Source organism: Mesocricetus auratus, unplaced genomic scaffold (assembly GCF_017639785.1).
Source record: "Mesocricetus auratus isolate SY011 unplaced genomic scaffold, BCM_Maur_2.0 Super-Scaffold_100015, whole genome shotgun sequence".
NCBI lineage: Eukaryota > Metazoa > Chordata > Mammalia > Rodentia > Cricetidae > Mesocricetus > Mesocricetus auratus.
Genome location: NW_024429198.1, coordinates 41,691,007 through 41,711,352, shown reverse-complemented (window position 1 = coordinate 41,711,352; position 20,346 = coordinate 41,691,007). Strand labels below are relative to the sequence as shown.

At 38.3% G+C, this 20,346-nt stretch overlaps 1 protein-coding gene and 1 pseudogene across 4 annotated transcripts in view; one reads left to right on the top strand and one right to left on the bottom strand.

The window, feature by feature from the left end:
• Esco1 (establishment of sister chromatid cohesion N-acetyltransferase 1) overlaps nt 1–20,346 on the top strand; it is a 48,314-nt gene that overhangs the window by 22,390 nt on the left and 5,578 nt on the right. For 3 of the 4 annotated variants that reach the window (XM_013124859.3, XM_021235123.2, XM_021235119.2), the window contains 6 exons: nt 1,054–1,165; nt 2,993–3,056; nt 5,018–5,114; nt 6,673–6,804; nt 18,062–18,151; nt 19,848–19,991. In XM_013124859.3, coding sequence (XP_012980313.1) covers nt 1,054–1,165; nt 2,993–3,056; nt 5,018–5,114; nt 6,673–6,804; nt 18,062–18,151; nt 19,848–19,991 — 639 coding nt within the window. Of the gene's footprint in view, nt 1–1,053; nt 1,166–2,992; nt 3,057–5,017; nt 5,115–6,672; nt 6,805–17,426; nt 17,549–18,061; nt 18,152–19,847; nt 19,992–20,346 lie in introns of those variants that run through there. The other variant, XR_001197434.3, reaches the window with a different exon arrangement.
• On the bottom strand, nt 13,341–13,792 carry LOC101839623 (annotated as a pseudogene).

The window sequence follows — 20,346 nt, the reverse complement described above, 5'->3', positions numbered from 1 at the left end:
CCAACTTGAGGGGAGTCTGACACCTGCACTCGATTGGCTCCTACACTCAAATGTGAACTCTCCTAAAACACAGAAAGTAGTGTTACAAGACACCCATGAAGTTGATTCCATAGATAGCCTACTTTGATGGAATTTGAAGTATATATTCTTGTTACTAATGGACTGTCTGCTTTGATAAAAAGTTCTGAATTGAAGGTTCTAGGTAATAAACAGGTAATTATAATATGGGCTGTGTTTTTTAAGAGTTATTGACAAACTGATTAGAAAGTGAGAAGTGCACGAGAAAGTAGGTGATGGTGGTAATTGGAAAAAATTGGGGAAGGTCTCATGAAAGAGGTTAAGATTTAAATGATGAGTTGAAATTTTATAAGGGAAAAGATAACTAGTCTTTTGAGAACAATATAGAAATTAAATGTGAAACATAGGTTATCTAGTCATTCATTATGGTAGAAACAGGTAAAATTGACTTCAGTATATTTTAAATTATCTATTACGTAAAAATACTGTCATTTTAATGGGTGTGTGCATTCGTGAATGTGCGCACGTGTGCTATAGCCTGTATTGGATTTGATATATGTTTACTACACATCTCAAACTGTACTAATTACATTTCAGGTACCCAAATACCCAGTAATTATGGTAGTGGATACCTTATTGGACAGTACAGTACTGACATGTACTTTGAGGAAACGCATAGGACTAGGTGACTCTGGAAGATACATTTTTCAAAGTGTTTTTGTTTGTTTTGAGATAGGGGCTCACTATGTAACTCTTGCTGTCCCAGAATTATATATGTAGAACGGAATGGCCTGGAACAGGGATCTGCCTGCTTCTGCTTCCTGAGTGTTAGGATTAAAGATCCAGTGAAGTCTTTTTAAATTTAAAGTGGGACTAATGGTAACTGATGCTAAGATGGTCATGGATGAATTTTAGTCATACCTACTAGAGTTATTCCAGTTATACAGTAGTATCTTAATATTTTTAATAGGCAGAATTTGCTGGAAATAGAATAAGTCCCAGAGATTGACTTTAAAATGTTGGCATATTGTTCAGAATTTCAGCTTATGTTCGGGATCTACGGTGGAGAAGAACTCATTAGAAGACATTGCTGCTGCTTCGACTCTTCCCAGTCAAGCAAAGATTGATGGAGACAGAAAATTGCCAGGTAATATTTTAACATTTTTATTTGAATTTTACAGTGTTACTGTTAGAGAAATTTTCATGTGAAACAGGTCTGTTATGTTTTGTTTTTGTGGTTTTTCAAAACACACTTTGTAAACCAGGCTGGCCTGGAACTCAATAGTGAGTTCACCTGCCTCTGCCTCTTGAGTGCTGGGATTAAAGGTGTGTGCCACCACCGCCCAGTTGTTGTTGCTGTTGTGTGTGTGTGTGTGTGTGTGTGTGTGTGTGTGTGTGTGTTTTGTTGCCTTTTTGAGACAGGGTCTCTGTATCGCTCACTGTTCTGGAACTTAGCTCTGTAGACCAGGCTGGCCTCCAACTCAGATATCCACTTGTTTCTGCCTCCTGAGTGCTGGGACTAAAGGAGTGCACCATCACCACCTGGCCTTCTTGGTGTGGTTTTTAAATCCGTGATTATCATTCATTCTTTCAGGGGAATTGCTTTTGTTGACTGGTTTGTGACAATACCTAAATACTGTCTTTGCCTGCCTACCAAAAGTTCTTTTGTTTCAGTAGCTCCTAGAGAGTTCTCCTTAATGAATTACTTCAGTTGGGGATAGCAACTTATTTTTATCTGCTATTTATGCTTTAGCATTGTGATGTTTCTCTTTAACCCTCAGTACTCAGTCTGTCTTTGAATTAAAGGTTTATCTATGCTTCATGACATGCACAAAAGCTTTATATTTAGCTATTTTATTTTTTCCGAGACCGGGTTTCACTGTGTTGCTCTGTAGACCAGGCTGGCCTCTGCCTCCCAAGTGCTAGGATTAAAGGTGTGCACCACTGCCATCTGGCACAAAAGCTCTATCCTTACAACCTCCTAAGTGTTAATATTATTTGAACTTTTGGATAGATATTTGCTCACCTGTGTCAAATGAAGTAACAGAGGATCTAGAATTCTAACGTATGATTTTTTCTAAAGAAAAGTATACTTGGAGCAAATTGCTGAAGTCAGATAATCACAGTTGTTACTGAGTGCCTAGAATTTACTCTGAGTAGGGGAGGAATGAGTACCATACAAACATGAGAAATCTATTTATTGATTACTGCTTTAATTGAATTGAATTGTTTATATAGTTAAAATTCCAAAAAAAAAAAGATCCCAAAATTTCAAACAAAATGTTTTCATTTATTTTAGAGCTTAGTCATGCAGGCATTGAGCCAATTTCTTTTATTCAATATATGTTAATTGCTGAAATTAAGAGGTAAACTGAGCTGGTGGTGGTGGTGGCGGCACACACCTATAATCCCAACACTCAGAGGCAGAGGCAGGAGGATCTGAGTTTGAGACCAGCCTGGTCTACAGAGTGAGTTCCAGGACAGCCAGGGCTATACAGAGAGACCCTGTCTTGAAAAAAACAAAACAAACAAGCAAAAATGAGATAAACTGAATATAGCAGACCTCTTCAAAGCACCTTAGTCTGACTTTATATAGTACAGAGCTTTCCTGCCTCATTTTGAAAGGTTATTTCCAAAAGAGGGTTCTGATTTTATTAGATATTTTAAAATTCATTTTTGAGACTATTTAATTTTCCTACTCCCTTTCATTCTCCAACTCTCCTATATATCCCTCCATGCTCTTTTTCACATTCATGGCCTCTTTTATTAGAGTAACTTCATGGGGCAGGAGAGATGGCTCAGCATTTACAAGCACCAGCCGCTCATAAAGGATCCAGGTTCAATTCCCATCAGCCTCATGATGGCTCATAACTATCTGTAATTCCAGTCCCAGAGGATATGATGCCCTCTGAGGGCCTAGACATACATGTAAGCACTCACTCATGTACAATCCGTGTGCTTTATCAACTCACAGGCTCAGCTCCTAAGCATCTCCATAGTGTACTCAGTAGTGAAGCGTCTATCAACAGCAAGCACAGGTAAGTTATCACTTTAAGACATTATACTTGAGAGTTCTTAGAGAGACTTGTTATATAACAAGCTAACACTAGTAATCATCATTTACTCACATTTTTTTCGCGTCGAAACTTTTCTTCCTACCTTGTCTAAATTCTACATTTTGATTCCCTTGTGAGAGCTTTTCTTGCTCTCTTGAGCAGCTGTCTAGTTAATGGACATTCTGCTAGTTTGTAGCTTTTTTTCTATTAAACAACAATAGTGACTGCTTATTCAGTGAAGACATAACATATATATATATATAAAACTTGCCCAACTGTCTTTTTCACAATTGTCATGATTTATGTGGCCATCAGTAGTATTTAAGAATGCTGTTTTCCCTTTATTCTTTGAAATAACTAGGTGTTATAGATAAGTGTTTTAAGTAAAGGGCAGGTTCGCTCTTCAATGCCAATGGTCAATAAATCTGACTTATTTGCCTGATCACCAGATAGTCTTTAGGACAAACTGAAGTGAAGTGATTTAGGTGGCTAAAACTATAAAACCTAAGGCATTCAAACAATATTAGATCCTGCAATTTTGCTTATTGATAATCACTACTCTTCTTTTCCTTTTGACTTATTTATTTATTTATTTTTGAGAGACACAGTTTCTCTGTGTAGCCCTGATTGTCCTAGGACTCACTTTGCAGACCATACTAGATTGACTTGCCTCTGCCTTCTGAGTGCTGGGACTTCAGTGTACCCCCACTACCCAGCTTTTGACATAAAAATTTTTAACTGATACTTAATGAGATACACTGATCTTTCAACATAAGTCTCTAATGTGTAATGATTGTGAATAAGAGTAACTGGTATAGTCATCACCTCGTACATATAATTTCTTTGTGTAGAAAATACTGGCTGTCCTTTCATAGCTATTTTGAAATGCAGTTGTTCTATGTGCTATGAATATTAGAAGTTATTTCTTCATTTCATCTGCAGTCTCCCCACCTGTCAGCCATCCTGTCTCCATCTTCGGACTTCCCTTTTTTCTTCCTCACTTTGGCAACTATTTCTATGAGGTTAACTTTAGCTTCCATATGTCAGACCATACAACATTTGCTTTTCTACCCTTGGTAATTTCATGTTGTAATGTTCTCCAGTTGTGTCTGCAAATGCTGCAAATGCCAAGATTTTTACTCCCCCTCCCCCCCAGTTTTGAACCTTTAATGAGAAAAAAAAAAACTACTACAGGGCTCAAGAACACTGCTCTGTGTGCCATTGGAGGAAGTCTGGATCACATGATGTAACTAGTTAACAGATTGTAGCACCATAGATACAGACAGTCACATAATGCCAGCATGGCTGCTAGCAAGGTTATTTTTGGTTTTCCTTTGTCACTCAGCAGCATTTTGGGGATCCCATGGCTGATAGGGGAAAGGCCACCAGACGCTGGGCCCTGCAGTGGGCCCTGCAGCACATCGCCTCAAGCAGCACATGTCATGCTCAGAGCCCTCAGTTGACTCTTGGTTGATGGGTCTGCTACCTGCGCAGGCACCACCCACTTCACTTTGGATCATTGCTGCCACCAAGTCAGGGTTGATGAACTCGGTGGGATTGATGCAGATCTCTAGAGCCTGCCCATACACCAAGAAGTCTCATGTGCCTATACCTGCACATAATATTCAGTTGTGTATGTGTATATATATATATATATCACATTTTCTTTACAATCCACTGATAAAATATCTAAAAATTTTATGCTTTGTCTCGTTTATTTGATTTTTATAATTTCCCTTTTAAATTTGATACTGGGTGTTGACGCTAGCCTTGTGCATGTACTCTACTCTATCACTGATTACATCTCCAAAGAGCTCACCTTGGTTTTTAAGAGGTTATTCTTTTCCTCCTTGAAATTGAAATTTGTTGTATAGAAATGTGTTCTGGTCTTTAATGATTGACATTATATGGATGTATAATATCTAATAATTTCTTTTTTTAAGGGCTCTACCACCAAATCATTCTCATTTGGAGATAACAATTCCAAAGGCCTTGAAACTGAAAGATTCAGAGAAAGTGGATGACAAACAACTGGTCATAGTAAGTACCCAACTTACTTATTGCTAAAGTGTTGTTGGAGACGAGTTGTTTATGCAGGGTTCTTTTTTCTCTTCCCTCCCTCCCTCCTTTTCCCCGAGACAGGGTTTCTCTGTGTAGCTCTGGCTATCCTGGCACTTGCTCTGTAGACCAGGCTGGCCTCAAACTCTGCCTCTGCCTCCTGAGTGTTGGGATTAAAGGAGTGCACCACGGGGATGTGAGGTGTTTAAAAATAAATTAATTCTTTCTTGATCATTATAAATTTTCACTATAGAAAGCATTCCTAATATTATTATAGTCTCTTCTTCCCACAGTAAATAGTAATATTTCAGCTTCTTTGCTTCTGGTTTCATTTGTAACAACTCATAATACTTTTTTTTTTAAACATCTGTTTTTTTTTAGTGAGTAGCTTGCTCACTACCTCCTTTATTTAAACATTAAAATGACTTGGAATTTAGTCTGTCACACACACAAAAAAGACAAAGACCATGGAATTTTATTCATTTGAGGTTCAAAGAAAGTATGGTGACTGCTAGAGATTTGGAAGGATGGGAGAATGGGAAGTTACTGCTTGATGCATATAGAGTTTAGTTTTACAATGAAAAAAGGTTGAGAGATTATTTGTATAATAGTGTGAATAAAAACGGATACTATCAGCCAGGTGGTGGTGGTGCACACCAGTAATCATAGCACTTAGGAGACAGAGGCAGGTGGGTCTCTGAGTTTGAAGCCAGCCTGGTCTACAAAGCAAGTTCCAGGACAGCCAGGGCTACACAGAAAAACCCTGTCCTGAGAACCGCTCCCCCCCCAAAAAAGATTTTATTTTTAAGTTAAATTTTAGTGTGTGGTCATGTGTGTGTGCATATGCTTGAGCATGTACACACCTGTGCCATGGTGCCTCAGTGGAGGTCAGAAGACATCTGTTGGGAATTGGTTCTCTTCTTCCACATGGGTCCCAGGAGACTCTACAATACATTATTTTCTCTAGTTTTCAATTATTTTAAATATGAAATACAAATTGGCTTTCCTGTGTAGATTTATTTATTATTTGGTGCCTTTGGACTAACTTTATATTGATACATAACTTTCTTAGTTCTTTTAACTGTTGAACAAGTCAGCAGGTTATTAAAATGGAAAATGTTTATGTGGTGCAGGTACGAGTGCCTGTTGTGAAGGACGGAGTCCATAAAGGTGTTAAGTCATTCTCCACCTTAGGTTTTGAACTTGGAGTCATCCATTCAGATAGGCTTGCTGGCCAGCAAACTCCAGGGCTGGGATTTGAGACTGGTGCCAGTGTGCTAGCTGTTTTAGAAAATACTAATTTCTTATAACCATGAGAGGGAGAGAGAGAGGAGAAAGAGTGTATGAACTTGTATCCGTGTGGAGGTCAGAGCACAGCTTTACTGCACACAAATTTTAGACTTCAGTGTCTTAATTTGTGAAAGAAATTGAAATGTTCATAAGTTAAGCAGTGTTTTATGGTGAAATAGTTTTGGAGGCTGTGTTCAGAAATAGTTACTTTGGCAAGGAAGGAAACATTTTGTTTGTTTTTTATAAATAGGATGCAGGACACAAAAGATTTGGAGCAGTGTCCTGTAATATCTGTGGAATGCTTTATACAGCTTCAAATCCAGAGGATGAAACCCAGCACCTGCTTTTCCACAACCAGTTTATAAGTGCTGTAAAGTATGTGGTAAGTAGGCTTTGTGAATTAAAGCATACATCGTAGGTAATTAGGTCAGGTTCTTAATGAAATGAATTGCCAAGGTTAAGTGTTGAATTTATTTTGTTCGTAGAGATCAATAACATATACAAAGCACACATAACATGCATAGGTACTGGCTTCCTTTAAAACAAGGCCAAATATACAAACCAGGGAATTGATCCCAACAGGTTGATCCTGAGGGATTTTTAACTTAGGTTATTTATGTTTTTCAGTGTAATTGGTTTTCAAAAAGCTATTGTACCTTTCTAACTATGTTAATCAGGTTGTATATACTTCTTAAAATTTTCCTTTGATTTTAATGATTACTATGGATGAATCTATATTAAATATTCACATGACAGTGAAATCTGTATTTGGGAATTGGTAGTGTATATCTTGTCAAATAGGTGGTTTGGGGACTCTTTCCTGTTCTTAGAGTTTGTCTTTATGAAGTTAAAAAAATTCTAGCACATTTTAAAAGATTCCATAAGTAAATATGGTTTAGTGTAAAATGTGTTTTGAGTACAAGTTATTATCATAAATGCATTTAAGGCATAATAGGCTTTTGTTTAATATTTGCTCTGGAAAGAACAAATTTGTTAACAGTTTTGATGAATTTCAGATATTTGTAAAAGGGTAATTTAGTATAATTGCTGTTTACCTTGACTGAAGTAGGCCCTTTATTCTGCACTTTACCTTCTGTGATGTGCACTGACATTAAAGCCTCCAGGGCCTCTGAACTGAGCTCACTAATTCATTTCGTTACGAACTAGATACTGGATCACTTAAAGGTCTTGATAGCCTCCTATCCAAATTCACGTACTTGGCTTTAGTTCAAAGGTTTATGTTCATTGCTTCATGGTTGAACTGGTTATCACTTTTCCAGTTTAACTGCTACCCAGGCTAGGTGAGGCCTTCGTTTTTTTAGTTCCCTATTCTGTTTATCCTTTGTATTCCTTATTTTCCACACATACTATCTCCTACAACTTCACTAAGTAACATATAATGTGTATGCGTGGTTACAGGCTATAACTTGATGATTTTTTCTTTGCAATTTCGGCTTTTCTGATTTGGCTATTAACATTTTTTGTTGTTGCTTCTGGTTTTTTTTTTTTTTTCAAGAGGAATTTTTCTGTGTAACTGCCTTGGCTGGCCTAGAACGCTCAGAGATCCTCCTACCTCTGCCTCCTGAGTGCTGGGATTAAAGGCATGCACCACAACAGGCTGGCTGGCTGTTAACATTCTTACATCTGGAAGAGAGAGTGGTGCTGTTAGGTAACTAACTAAAGAATATTTAGGGCCAAAATACATTAACCTGATACAAGTTCTTTGTATTCATTTTAAAGTGTTTAAGTCTCATGTTCATTTAGTTGCTTTCTTTTCTTTAAAAATTGAGATAGCATTGCTCTGTATAACCCTGTCTGGTCTCAAACTCAAAGATGAGCCTGCCTCTGTCTCCTGGATACTGGGATTAAAGTCATGTAAAACCACAACACAGTTCATTTAGTTTCTTAAAAGTATGTTAAATACTACATTTAAAAGGCTTAACTGACTGGGTGTTGGTGGCCCATACATTTAATCCCAGCACTCGGGAGGCAGAGGCAGATGAATCTCTGTGAGTTCAAGGCCCACCAGGATACACAGAAACCCTGTCTCTAAAATAATAATAAAAAAATTAAAAAAGAAAGAAATGTAGATCTACTTAGTATAGACAGAAGTTTCTGTCCTGCCTTGTCCCGCAGCCCTGTTAAGTCCTAAATAAACACACAGAGGCTAATATTAATTATAGACTGTTTGGCTGATGACTCAGGCTTCTTACTAGCTAGCTCTCTCTTAATTAACCCATTTCTATTAATGTATGTATCTCCATGTGGTCTTGTCTTACTGGAGAATGCCCTAGTGTCCTACCTTCCTGGTAGCTACATGGTGTCTCCCTGGTGACTCACTCTCTGTGTTCCTCTTCCCAGAATTCTCCTAGTCTGGTAGCCCAGCCTATACTTCTTGCCTGGGTACATCCTGCCTGTCCATTGGTCGAAACAGCTTTATTCTTCAACCAATAAGAGAAACACGTATTCACAGCACACAGAAGGACATCCCCCATCAACTTAGTTTGAGAGGTAGAGACTTTCAAAACATTACATTATTATCTTATAGCATATATAGAGAGGATTTAGAAAGGCCTTTACATTCCACTTTGATCAGCTCTAAATTTTAGGTTGTGATATTAAAATAATTTGTTAGCTACTTGTACCTTGCAAAATACTTGTCAACCAGCTATTTTTATTTAGCATGAATTTTATGTTTCATATAAAGAAGGACATGGAAGAGAAGTCATTTGGTGCTTGCTTTGATTCATGCTAAATGGACAGTGTTCAGGAAGCGGAAATAAAATTTTATGATAGTTAAAACTATTTAAAAGTGAAATAGTGGCTGAGTGCGGTTAAACGTTTTGATGCCAGCTGGCTGTAACTGGGCAGAAGGTATGAGGGTCACTGTGGGTATAAGGCCAGCCTAGTGAGTCTGAATTCTAGACCACCAGGGATATGTACTGACACCTTGTCTGGAAAACACCAAAATAAACAAATCCAAACTGGTAATTTTGAAAATCAACTAATTAGAGACATTTTTTGCCTTGCTTTTTGAGTCAAGGTCTCTACATAACCCTGGCTGTCCTGGAACTCATGTAGTCCAAGCTGGTCTCAAACTCACAAAGATCTACCTGCCTCTGCCTCCTGAGTGCTAGGATTAAAGTTGTGCACCACTGTACCTGTTGTCTGTCTGCCTCCGTCCCTCCCTCCGTCCCTCCCTCCGTCCCTCCCTTCCTCCCTCCATATGTATGTATGTATATTTCCTTCCTTCGTTCCTTCCTTCGTTCCTTCCTTCGTTCCTTCCTTCGTTCCTTCCTTCCTTCCTTCCTTCCTTCCTTCCTTCCTTCCTTCCTTCCTATCCATCCATCCATCCATCCATCCATCCATCCATCGATCCATCCATCATCTAAAGGTTTTGGGAAGTGTAAGGAATCTGGAGCAAAGCAGCCGTCTTAGTCAGTGTTTCTGTTGCTGTGTTGAAATAGACCGTGACCAAAGGCAACTTGGGGAAGAAAGGGCTTATTCACTCACAGTTTATCATCAAAAGCACTGAGGGCAAAAACTCAAGCAGGGCAGGAACCTGGAAACAGGAGCTGATGCAGAGGCTATGGGAGGGTGCTGCTTACCGACTTGCTCTCTATGGCTTGCTCAGCCTGCTTTCCTATAGAACCCATAACCACCAGCCCAAGGATGGCAGCACCTACAATGGGCTACGCTCTCTTACATCAATCCCTTATTTTTATTTTATTTTGATTTATATATGATTTAATTATTTAATATTGTATTTAATTCATTTAATAATGTACTTAATAATACATTATTAAAAATCAGTTAATAATGATTTATATAACATCAGTCACTAAGATAATGCCCTGTAGTGGATCATATGGAGGCATATTCTCAATCAAGGTTCCTTTCCTTCAGAAAACTCTAGTTGTGTCACGTTTACTCTGGCATAATTGACTCCTTGTCAACATGACAAACATACCACTGTTAAGCCACAACCTTTTCTTTCTTGCCATCCCCAAGATTACACATTAATAAAGACATCACAATACAAAACATTTTACAAACTTAAATTCCACAGCCTTGCCAGCGTTGGTGGTGCACACCTTTAATTCCAGCACTCGGGAGGCAGAGGCAGGCGGATTTCTGTGAGTTTGAGGCCAGCTGGTCTACAGAATGAGTTCCAGGACAGCCTCCAAAACAATACAGAGAAACCCTGTCTCAAAAAACCAAACAAAACAAAAAAATTCCACGGCCTTACATACTCAAGCACTTTAAAAGTTGTCTCTTTAAAAATACTTTTAAAATCTGAATTCTGTTAAAATCCCTAAATCTCCTTTTTTAAAAAGTTTAAAGTCTTTCAACTATATGGTTCTATAAGATCAAAAATAAAGAGGGAAGAACCTTGGCACAGTCACAGTCTGAAGGAAGCAAAGCTAAACTCCAGCAGTGTAAATAACTCAATGTCCAACATCTGGAGTTCACTCATGATCTTCCAAGAGACTTGGGCCACTTCTCCAGCTCTGCCCTCTACAACACACTCAGCTTGCCTTTTAGGCTCTGGCTGACTCCACTCCACTGCTGCTGCTGCTCTTGGTGGTCATCCACGGTACTGGCATCTCCACAGTGCTGGGATGTCATGCTGCAACTGGGCTTCACTTTTCACACTTCATGGTGCCAAGCCTCAACTTCCCTGATAGTCACTGAGGCTGCACTTTCACCAATGGCCTCTCATGAGCTCCCACAGTACTAAGCTTCAGCTGCTCTCTACAACCCCTTCATGCCTTCATAACCAGTACCATGTGGGTGACCGTTAGACTACCAAGTTCAGTTGCCAGCACGAAGTACAACCTTGACCACCTCTGGAACACAGCTTCTCTGTGCTCTCATTAAACACTTCCCAGAAGATTTTTACCTCGATGATACTAGTTTTCTTTTTAATCATCTCCAGTTTCTCAGCTCCAGTCAACCAGCATCGAGTATCCCAGCAAAGCAAAGGTTTTACTTTAATAGTTCTGGTATCTAGTTAACCACAGCTGATTCTTCAGCCCCAGCTAACCAGAACCACAGAATATTAATTCAAAATAACAAATGCCCCTGATAGTCTTTAAACTCCCCACTGAAACTTCACAGGTCTCCATCTGCCCTCAACATTCTTACCTTCCAAGCTCCTACAGAACAGCTCACCAAGCATCAAATAAATACTCAGTTGCTTTTTTTTTTTTTTTTTTTTTTGCACAAAGTTCCAAAGTCCTTTCATGATTCTCCCCAAAACAACATGGTCCGGTCTGTCACGGTAATACCCTTGCACAACCTGGTACCAACTTGTTTTTGTTAGGCTCTCTATTGCTGTGATGAAACACCATGACCAAAATGCAAGTTGGACAGGAAGCAGTTTCTTCAGCTTGCATTTCCACATTACATTTTCTCTCCAAAGGATATCTGGACAGGACAGGAACCTGGAGGCAGGAGCTGATGCAGCTCATGGGAGCGTTTTCTTAATTGAGGTTCCTTCCTTTCCGATAACTTTGGCTTATGTCAAATTGACATAAAACTAGCCAGCACAGTAACTTTGCCTTTTAAGTAAAGATTACTAAAGTATATCCCAGCCTTCCAGGTGTCTCCTTTGCTGCCTTCTGCCTCTAGTTTATTTCATTGTACTTTATAGGTTTACGACATTGTGTATATGAATAACAAATGATGGTAGCACTTATAAAGAAATTTTGCTTTGAAATAAGGGCAGCATGGCAAATAAAAATATATGTTCAGTGTGAATGTTATGTGCAGCAAATTTATATATTTGTTTGAGACAGGATCTAACTGTATAGCCTACGCCTGTTCTTAAACTTGCAGCCATGTTCTTGTCTCTTGTTTATTACAAGTATGAATCATCAGACATAATATAAAATTGGGGGAAGTTGTAGCTTACCTAGGGTCAAATAAAACCCTCTCTCACATGTTCTTGCCATGCTTCCACTACACTAGAAATGTTACCACTCTGTTTACCTTTCCAATCTCAAAACATCATAGTAGCTTTGAGGTTTATTGATTAATTCCTATTTTTAAAGTTTTCTATTGTTTTAATTTCTTAAAATGTATTTCATATGAATGAGTGTTTTGCCTGCATGACTGTCTGTGAATCATATCCATGCCTGATGTCCATGGATGCCCAGAGGAAGGCATTGGCTCCCCTGGTTACAGATGGTTGTGAGCTGGGAACCAAATCCAGGTCCTCTGCAAGACCAAGTGCTCTTAACGGCTGAGTCCTCTCTCTAGCCCCTTTTAAATTTTACTTATTTTATTTTTTTAAATTGCATTCTTTTAGATCATCTGTTAGGAAATCTTACCTTCCAGATAGATCATAAGTGCTTCCATTTGTGTTAATGTCAATTCTGCCACTACACAGCAAGCTATCATTTCTTTCTTTTTCATGCAGCTTTCTTCTAACCTTGCCAATACTTTCATTTTTGGTTTGCTTTGTTCATTTTTGCTTTCCTATGAGCCATTCTCCATTGCATAACTGGTCCTGTGTCGTCCATCTCCCCATCCCCAGTCTCTGTGTAGCAGTCTTAGCTGTCCTGGGACTTGCTATGTTGACCTGGCTGACTTCAAATTCACAGAGATCTGCCTGTGTCTGCTTCCCAAGTGCTGGGATTAAAGGTGTGTGCCACCAGCCCAGCCCACCACCTGTTTTACAGTGGTCTTTTAAAAATGTATGCTAGTCTGGCTTCTACAGGCACCAGGCACACATTTGTACATACACATTTATAGGCAGAATACACATGCACATAAAATAAATCTTAAAAATGTCTGTCAGGTTATTTATAGAAATGTCTAGCTTCCAAGTTGCTCTGTTGAAGACTCTCTTTATTTTAGGCCTCTCTCTCTTTTAATTTAAAATGAGTTTATTGCTCCTGTACACAAGAGAATTCATGCCACTAGAGCAGAGGCTGTGGACGACTCGTATTTCCAGTTGGGTGGGAGGACCTGCTTAGTCATCTGGTGAATGAATTCTGCTCTCTATCAAAATCAGTCGGAATTTGGCATCCTCATCCTTTGTTCCTCTCTATATGCATGTGGGAGGAGACCACTTTCTGAATCAAATGGTAGAGATCTTCAGGAAGATAAGGCGCAAGATATTTGGACTTAGACTTTCAAGATTTTAATTTCCAGTCACAAAACAGATTAGTGCCACACCATGTGGGCCCCCTTATGATCACACCTATTTGGGAAGGAGTCAGGCCTTTCTTGACCAGTTTGAAAACCTGTTTCTTAACATTCTGAGATGTCAACTTCAGCTGTGTGGGGACCCTATGGCAGTAGGACAGGTAGGGCAGTATGGACTGGGACAAACCCTTCCTAGGAGAGTGCATGTGACCCATGCTGGTGGAGGTGTGACAGCAAAGAGAACCATTTTAGGTCTCTCTTTTGAGACAGGGCTTTTGTGTAGTCCTGGCTGTCTTGGAACTCACTTTGTAAACTAGGTTGGCCTTGAACTCACAGAGAACCACCTGCCTCTGCCTCCTGAGTGCTGAGATTAAAGGTGTGTACCACCACTGCCTGATCATCTTAGGTCTCTTAACTACTGTCCGGACTAGATTACTTTTGTGTTCGCTTTAAAGTTACTTGTTTTTATTTTATGTGTGAGTGTCTAGCCTGCATGTGTTGTACACCACGTGCATTGGGTCTTCTGGAACTGGAGTTATGCACATCTGTGAAGGAACATGCAGTTTCTGGGAATTGAACCTGAATTCTCTGCAAGAGCTCTTAACTGCTGAGCCATCTTTCCAATCCCTACTTTCTCTTTTCAATAAATGATATTTGAATAAACCCTTTTATATATTTGTGTTTGTGTATATATGTGTGTACATGTAGCACATGTGCTCGTGAACACTGATAGCATTCCACCTTGTTTGTTTTTATCACTGTACCTGAAGCTCACTGATTGGCTAGACTGACTTTCCAGCAGATCCTAGGGATCCTCTTATCTCTGGTGTTAGGATTACAGGTGCATACCATGCCTAACTTTTGTGGGGCGGACGGTCCTCGGGACCCGATCTGAGTGCCTCATGCTTATACCCACACTTGTATGCATCAGACTGTCTTTGAAGCAATCTCTGTGTAGCCTGGCTGGCCTGGGAAATTTAGCAATCTTCCTCCCTCTACCTCCTGAGTGAGATAGGGTCTTGGTATGTGATTTATATTTCCAGAATCAGTTTCCTAAGTGCTGGAATTGCAGCTGTGATGCTGCCATGCCTGGCTAAATTTGTTTTGTATTTTCTAGGATAAGTTCAGTAAATGTAATCACTTCTGTTTTTGTATCTCATTTTCTGTCTGCCTTGCTCTCCTGCCCTGCACTTCCTCCACTACACAGAGAGTAATGAACCTCAAATTCATAGAGATCCGTCTGCCTCCCCAGTGCTGGGATTAAAGTGTGTACCACCATGCCTGCCATCAGTGAAATTTTATAGTTGTTATTGGTGTGTCTATCACCCCATGGGTTTTTTTTTTAACGGATTTTTAAAACGGAAGAACTCATTTTTGCTCTTTAGACATTTAAGCAACTAAAACAAGGAAAAATTAATCATTAGTTGTTATTAGTAATCCAAACTAAGCCTGGTGGTGGTGGTACACAAGTTTAATCCCAGCACTGGGGAGGCAGAGGCAGGTGGGTCTCTGTGAGTTTGACCAGCATATTCTACCAGTGAGTTCGAGTACAGCTACATAGAGAAACCCTGTCTCAAAAAACAAACCAAAAAAAAAAAAAAGGAAGAAAGAAAGAAAAAGAAATATGAAATATATAATGTGGACAGTGTATTAATGTATGCCTTTAATGTTAGGACTTGGGAGCCAAAGACAGGCAGATCTCTGAGTTTGGGACTTCCATGGTCTGCATATCAAGACACTGTCTCAAAACAAACCCAAAGGAAATATAAAATGTTTTATATCATCCAGATGGCTAGATGAAGAAAATTTAGGTTTTGAAAAATACTTTTTGGTAGCAGAGGGTTATATGTAATATTCTTAGGCTAAAAGTAAGAAGTATAAATGCACTAGAATTGATACGTCTTCAATGTTGTGGCCATTGGGTGGACTTCTGTGAATTGCACATCCTTCACCTCTGTCTTATTTTCAACCAGTAGACAAATTTCAACTCTTGCAAATTCTGAAGAGTCAAGTTGTCAGTGATACTGGCAAGTCATTAACTGTACTTGAGTCACGTAAATGCTTTGAGTACTTTAGTTAACGTGGTTATTTTATTTTGTCTTTGTTCATGATTGTATGTATTGTACTTTGGGGACATTTCATTGATGAACTGAGGAGCACAATGGTTTTATTTGGACATACAGGAAGAGAGAATGGAAGCTCCTGAGTTAACGAGGTGGCTGCTCTGTGCTACCATTTGTCTTGAATATAGCCATTTTCTTGATTGTTTAGATTAGGAGACAGTTCCAGAGTTGTAGTAATTTGCTCAAAGCTAACAAATTACTGTATCTTTTAGTTCTCAAGAACCCAAATTTGGGGCTGGACAAATGGCTTAATGGTTAAGAGCACTGTTCTTTCAGAGAACCAGGTTTGGTTCTAGAATGCACATGGTGGCTACAGCAATCCATAACTACAGTTCAGGGATCTAACACCCTCTTCTGACCTCTGAGGGTACCAGGTACACAAAGTGTGAGCAAAACACTCAAACTAAATAAGAATCTTTAAAAAAAGAAAACAAAAACGTAAACTTTTGCTGCAGAACTCTCAGAAAGTTTCTGCTGAGTTATGCCCTCATGAAGATCAGTGAAATCTAAGCAGCAATAAATACTTTAGTCTGTCACAGTTCCTTGTGTGCAGAAGCTTATTGTGGTACATGACAAAACAGCATTTAAAATAAAATTTATCTTGTCTAATTGTGATGGTTTTCATACAAACATGCACATTTCAAGTTATTTCATGAGAAAATTTTATACTGAGATGTTATTAAAACAATATAATGTCCATGGGGTGAGATAATTATGCTAGTTTTGTTATTTTTAAAGGCAATTAACAGAAATAATCTATCTTTAGATAATTCAGTTCAGTATGACTGTATAATTTGAAATTACTACAGATTTAAGTTCTTTAATTTATAGTTTGATTTCTTCCTTCCACTATATGTTTGATTTTAAAAAAATAACTTCCCTTTTCACTTTGTAGAAAATGGATTGATTTCAAAGTTTTTCCAAAAAGTAATGTTAATGTAAACTTCTTTTTTAAAAAGAGGTGTTATCATTTATATCTTTAAAAATTGTTCACCTTATATCCAAATATGTATGTGATTCTGATTGAGCTTTTCTTAGTCTTTAAAAAAAATCAAATTTATTCATTTTACTTTATGTGTATGAATGCTTTATTTGTATGTGTGATGTATGTATGTGTACCATGTAGCTGCTAGAACTTAAGTTACAGATGGTTGTGAGCCACTTTATATGGGTGCTGGGAATCGAATTTCTCCAGCTTGTTTTCTTAATCTTGAAATAATTTTCCCATCCCTTGTTCATTTCAGTCACTTGAATTTTACTTGTCTTTGAATGTTTTATTTTTTAAGCAGATTTTGAATTTTAAATATTTGTTTTATGATCTTAAGTATCCTGATCTTTATTAGAATTTTTGTCACCAACTAAGATCCTGCTCCCATTTCATTAAAAAAACAAAAACAAAACAAAAAGATGACTTAGAAAACCAGTTTCCATCCTTTCAGACTTAACATAGTATATCAAAAAATTAGCTGTTTTTTTTAATTGAACTTTGATATTTTTAGAAGCAATCCTAGAATAGAATTTTCCCCCAAGTATAATTACAAATTGCTTTTAAAAAGGCCTTTTTTTATGTAAAATTGGTTGGGTAAGACAAATGGAACATCTAGTTAAAGCTCATTCTTTCTGTAATTATTTTGAACTTCAAAGTTCCTAGTTTTAACATGGTTCAGTCCCATCTTACTAGATTTAAGTGGCTTTTGTTTTGTTTTGTTTTGTTTTTTTCATGCAGGTTCTGCTCATTAATCACCACGAGTGTGGATCTGAAGAAGAGTTTATTACCTCTTTTTTTGAGTATGTCTAACTTCAGATACACACAACGTAGCCTCTCCTTCCCTATTAGATTCTTAGAAGGTAGTTATATTTTTTTATAGTCTCCTTGTGGCTTTGATAGTTGTGACCAATAAGAGTAAAAGCTGTTCTTTCATTCTGGGCTACTGCATGCAAATTGGTTCACCTGGAACCTCCTGGAGGTCTTTGGCATGCTAGACATAAATATGAGTGGTTATTTATGGAGGAAACCATGTTCCAAAGAAATTGTCCAGAGTCTGGGAGAGTTACCCTTTCTCTTATGGGGATCCACTGACCTTAAGGGGTTTGATTGTTTTGGTGTGTGATTTTCAAAATTTGTTAAGATGATAAATTAGAAGTTTTGTGGTATAACATCTCTCTAAACAAGCATTAGAAATTAGCTTGCCTTCAATCTGTTGTAAACTTAACAAAGGAGATGATTTATCACGCCTTATTAGTTAAGCATTAATGAATGTGTATTTTTGTTTTTGCAACTTTTAGACAAGTGGATGTACTTTTTATCTTGTACATGAATGAATGAAGTATAATATATAAAATCCATTCTTTTATATTTAGGGCTGGAAAAAGGAAAGAATTCTGGCTGAATATCCTGATGGTAGGATAATAATGGTTCTTCCAGAAGATCCAAAGTATGCTCTGAAAAAGGTAAATTTTCAGTGACATTTCATACAGAAAACTTGGACTTTGCACATTAAACACCAATTCTGAAAAGGAGGCTAAGAAAACACTTATTATTTGAAGATGTACCTAATGTTTTACTTGATGTAAGAAGTTTATTCTTAGGTTCTTTATGTCTTTAGATCACTTAACCTAGCAAGAAGTTGCAGATACCAGATTAGCTCTTGGTACATAGAATGACACAAAGCATGTGCAGTTTGTCTTGCATTTAAAACGCTGATCCTTGCACAAAGACAGATGCTTGTGGAGTTACTGAGTAATGGAAATTCAAATATGGGATGTTTCCAACTATCATTCAGAATTGCATAGTAGGAACTTTACTACCGTACCTTACTTGACAGCCTCATTGCTTACTAATGGCTACTAATTTCTTCGATTTCACTTCTCTGGGAAAGCCTATAATCAGTTATATTACTAGTTAGTAACCCATGATTGCCTTAAAATTAAAATAGAAGGACTTGTGAGCAATCTACCTTTAGGAACCAGTTAGGGATACTCTTAAAAAATTATGAGGTGAGTTTTCTTCATTGACCATGTGATGTGCATGACAGAAGCAAGAGTGGGGACCCACTCTAGAGGTTTAGTGACACGAACAGTCATTAGGTGGATCATTTGCAACTTGTGTTGTGTCCTATCTACCCATCCTGTTCCTGTACCTGTGTTGTCCGTCCACAATCCCCCCGCACTCCCGTGTGCCGCCCCCCCCACCGAGTCTCACTAGGCAGACTGGTTGGTCTGGAACTTGCTATTTAAATTAGACCAGACTGGCCTCAGCCAAGCAGAAATTTGCTTTCCTCTTTCTTGTAAGTGCTGGGACCCTGTTTTTTTTAACTGGAGAGAGAATTAGTATGTGGGTCCCTGTAGAGTTGTGATTTGTCAATACCTACAAGAGCTTCAGTTTGGAAAAAGCATTTTAATGCCATGATAATGTTGAGGGTTCAGACCTCTGCTCCGTGTTTTTCTAGATGTTTAATGTATGACATAAGAAAATTATGTGACTTTTGAGTTTGTTTCTTTCACATACAAAATGAAGAATTACAATACTCCAAGGGATATTGGATTGAAAGAGTTTTTGGTTTGTCTCACTTTTGGATGCTTACTAGATAGTGAACATGAATTTATTTCTTTTGTCCCATTAATTTTACTGTTGAGAGTTCTAATGCTTGTGGAGAAAAGTGTCTTGCTGGCTAAGTGTATTCTAATCATTGCAGACACATGATGCTCCTTAGGAAGTCTTAATGTTCTTAACATGCTTAGTGCTGGCACGCTCACTCACCCTTCCTGTTTCCTAGACTGCAGGGTTTGACAACATCCTCTGTTTCTTACCCCTTTTTTTTGCCAAGTTGCTTCTAGTGCTTAAAAAGGAGTTAACAATTAGTACAAACATCTAAAAGAACTCTTCAAGGAGGGTATAGTGGTACACACCTGTGATTTCAGTATTTAGGAGGCTGAGGTAGAAGGAGTGCCATTAATACAATGCCAGCCTCGGCTACATATGAACAGCAGGCCAGCCAGAGGTACACAGCAAATAGCAAGACTGTCTCAAAAACCAAACGCCCCTTAGAGAGGATTCTGTTGGGAATAATAATATTCAGCTTATTGAATGTTTTTACCTGTATACAATGTTTTCTTTGTTAAAAGAATTATATTCTTCACTTGGCAGGTTGATGAAATCAGAGAGATGGTTGACAACGATTTGGGTTTCCAGCAGGCTCCATTAATGTGCTATTCTAGAACTAAAACACTTCTCTTTATTTCTAATGACAAGAAAGTAGTGGGCTGCCTAATCGCAGAGCATATCCAGTGGGTAAGTGAGTTCTAAAGAGTGCTTATTGCTATGTGATCTTAAATAATATCCTAATACATCTATCTACATTCTAGATCAGCGTCTAAATTCAAGAATTATTATATGTAATTCTGCAGTATAATAGAGTTGTAGCTTGTGTAGGAATTAATTTTCCTTTTCTTTTTTTGAGACATAGACGCTATGTAATACAACCTGGCCTGGAATTCACTATGTAGCTCAGGCTGTCCTCAAACTTGGAATCCTCTTGAGTCCTGGGATTAGAGTCGTATGCTGCCATACCCAAATGGGAATTAGTGTGCCTCCCTCCCCCACACCTCCCCAGATTCTCAGAATGTAGCCCAGGTTGGCCTGAACT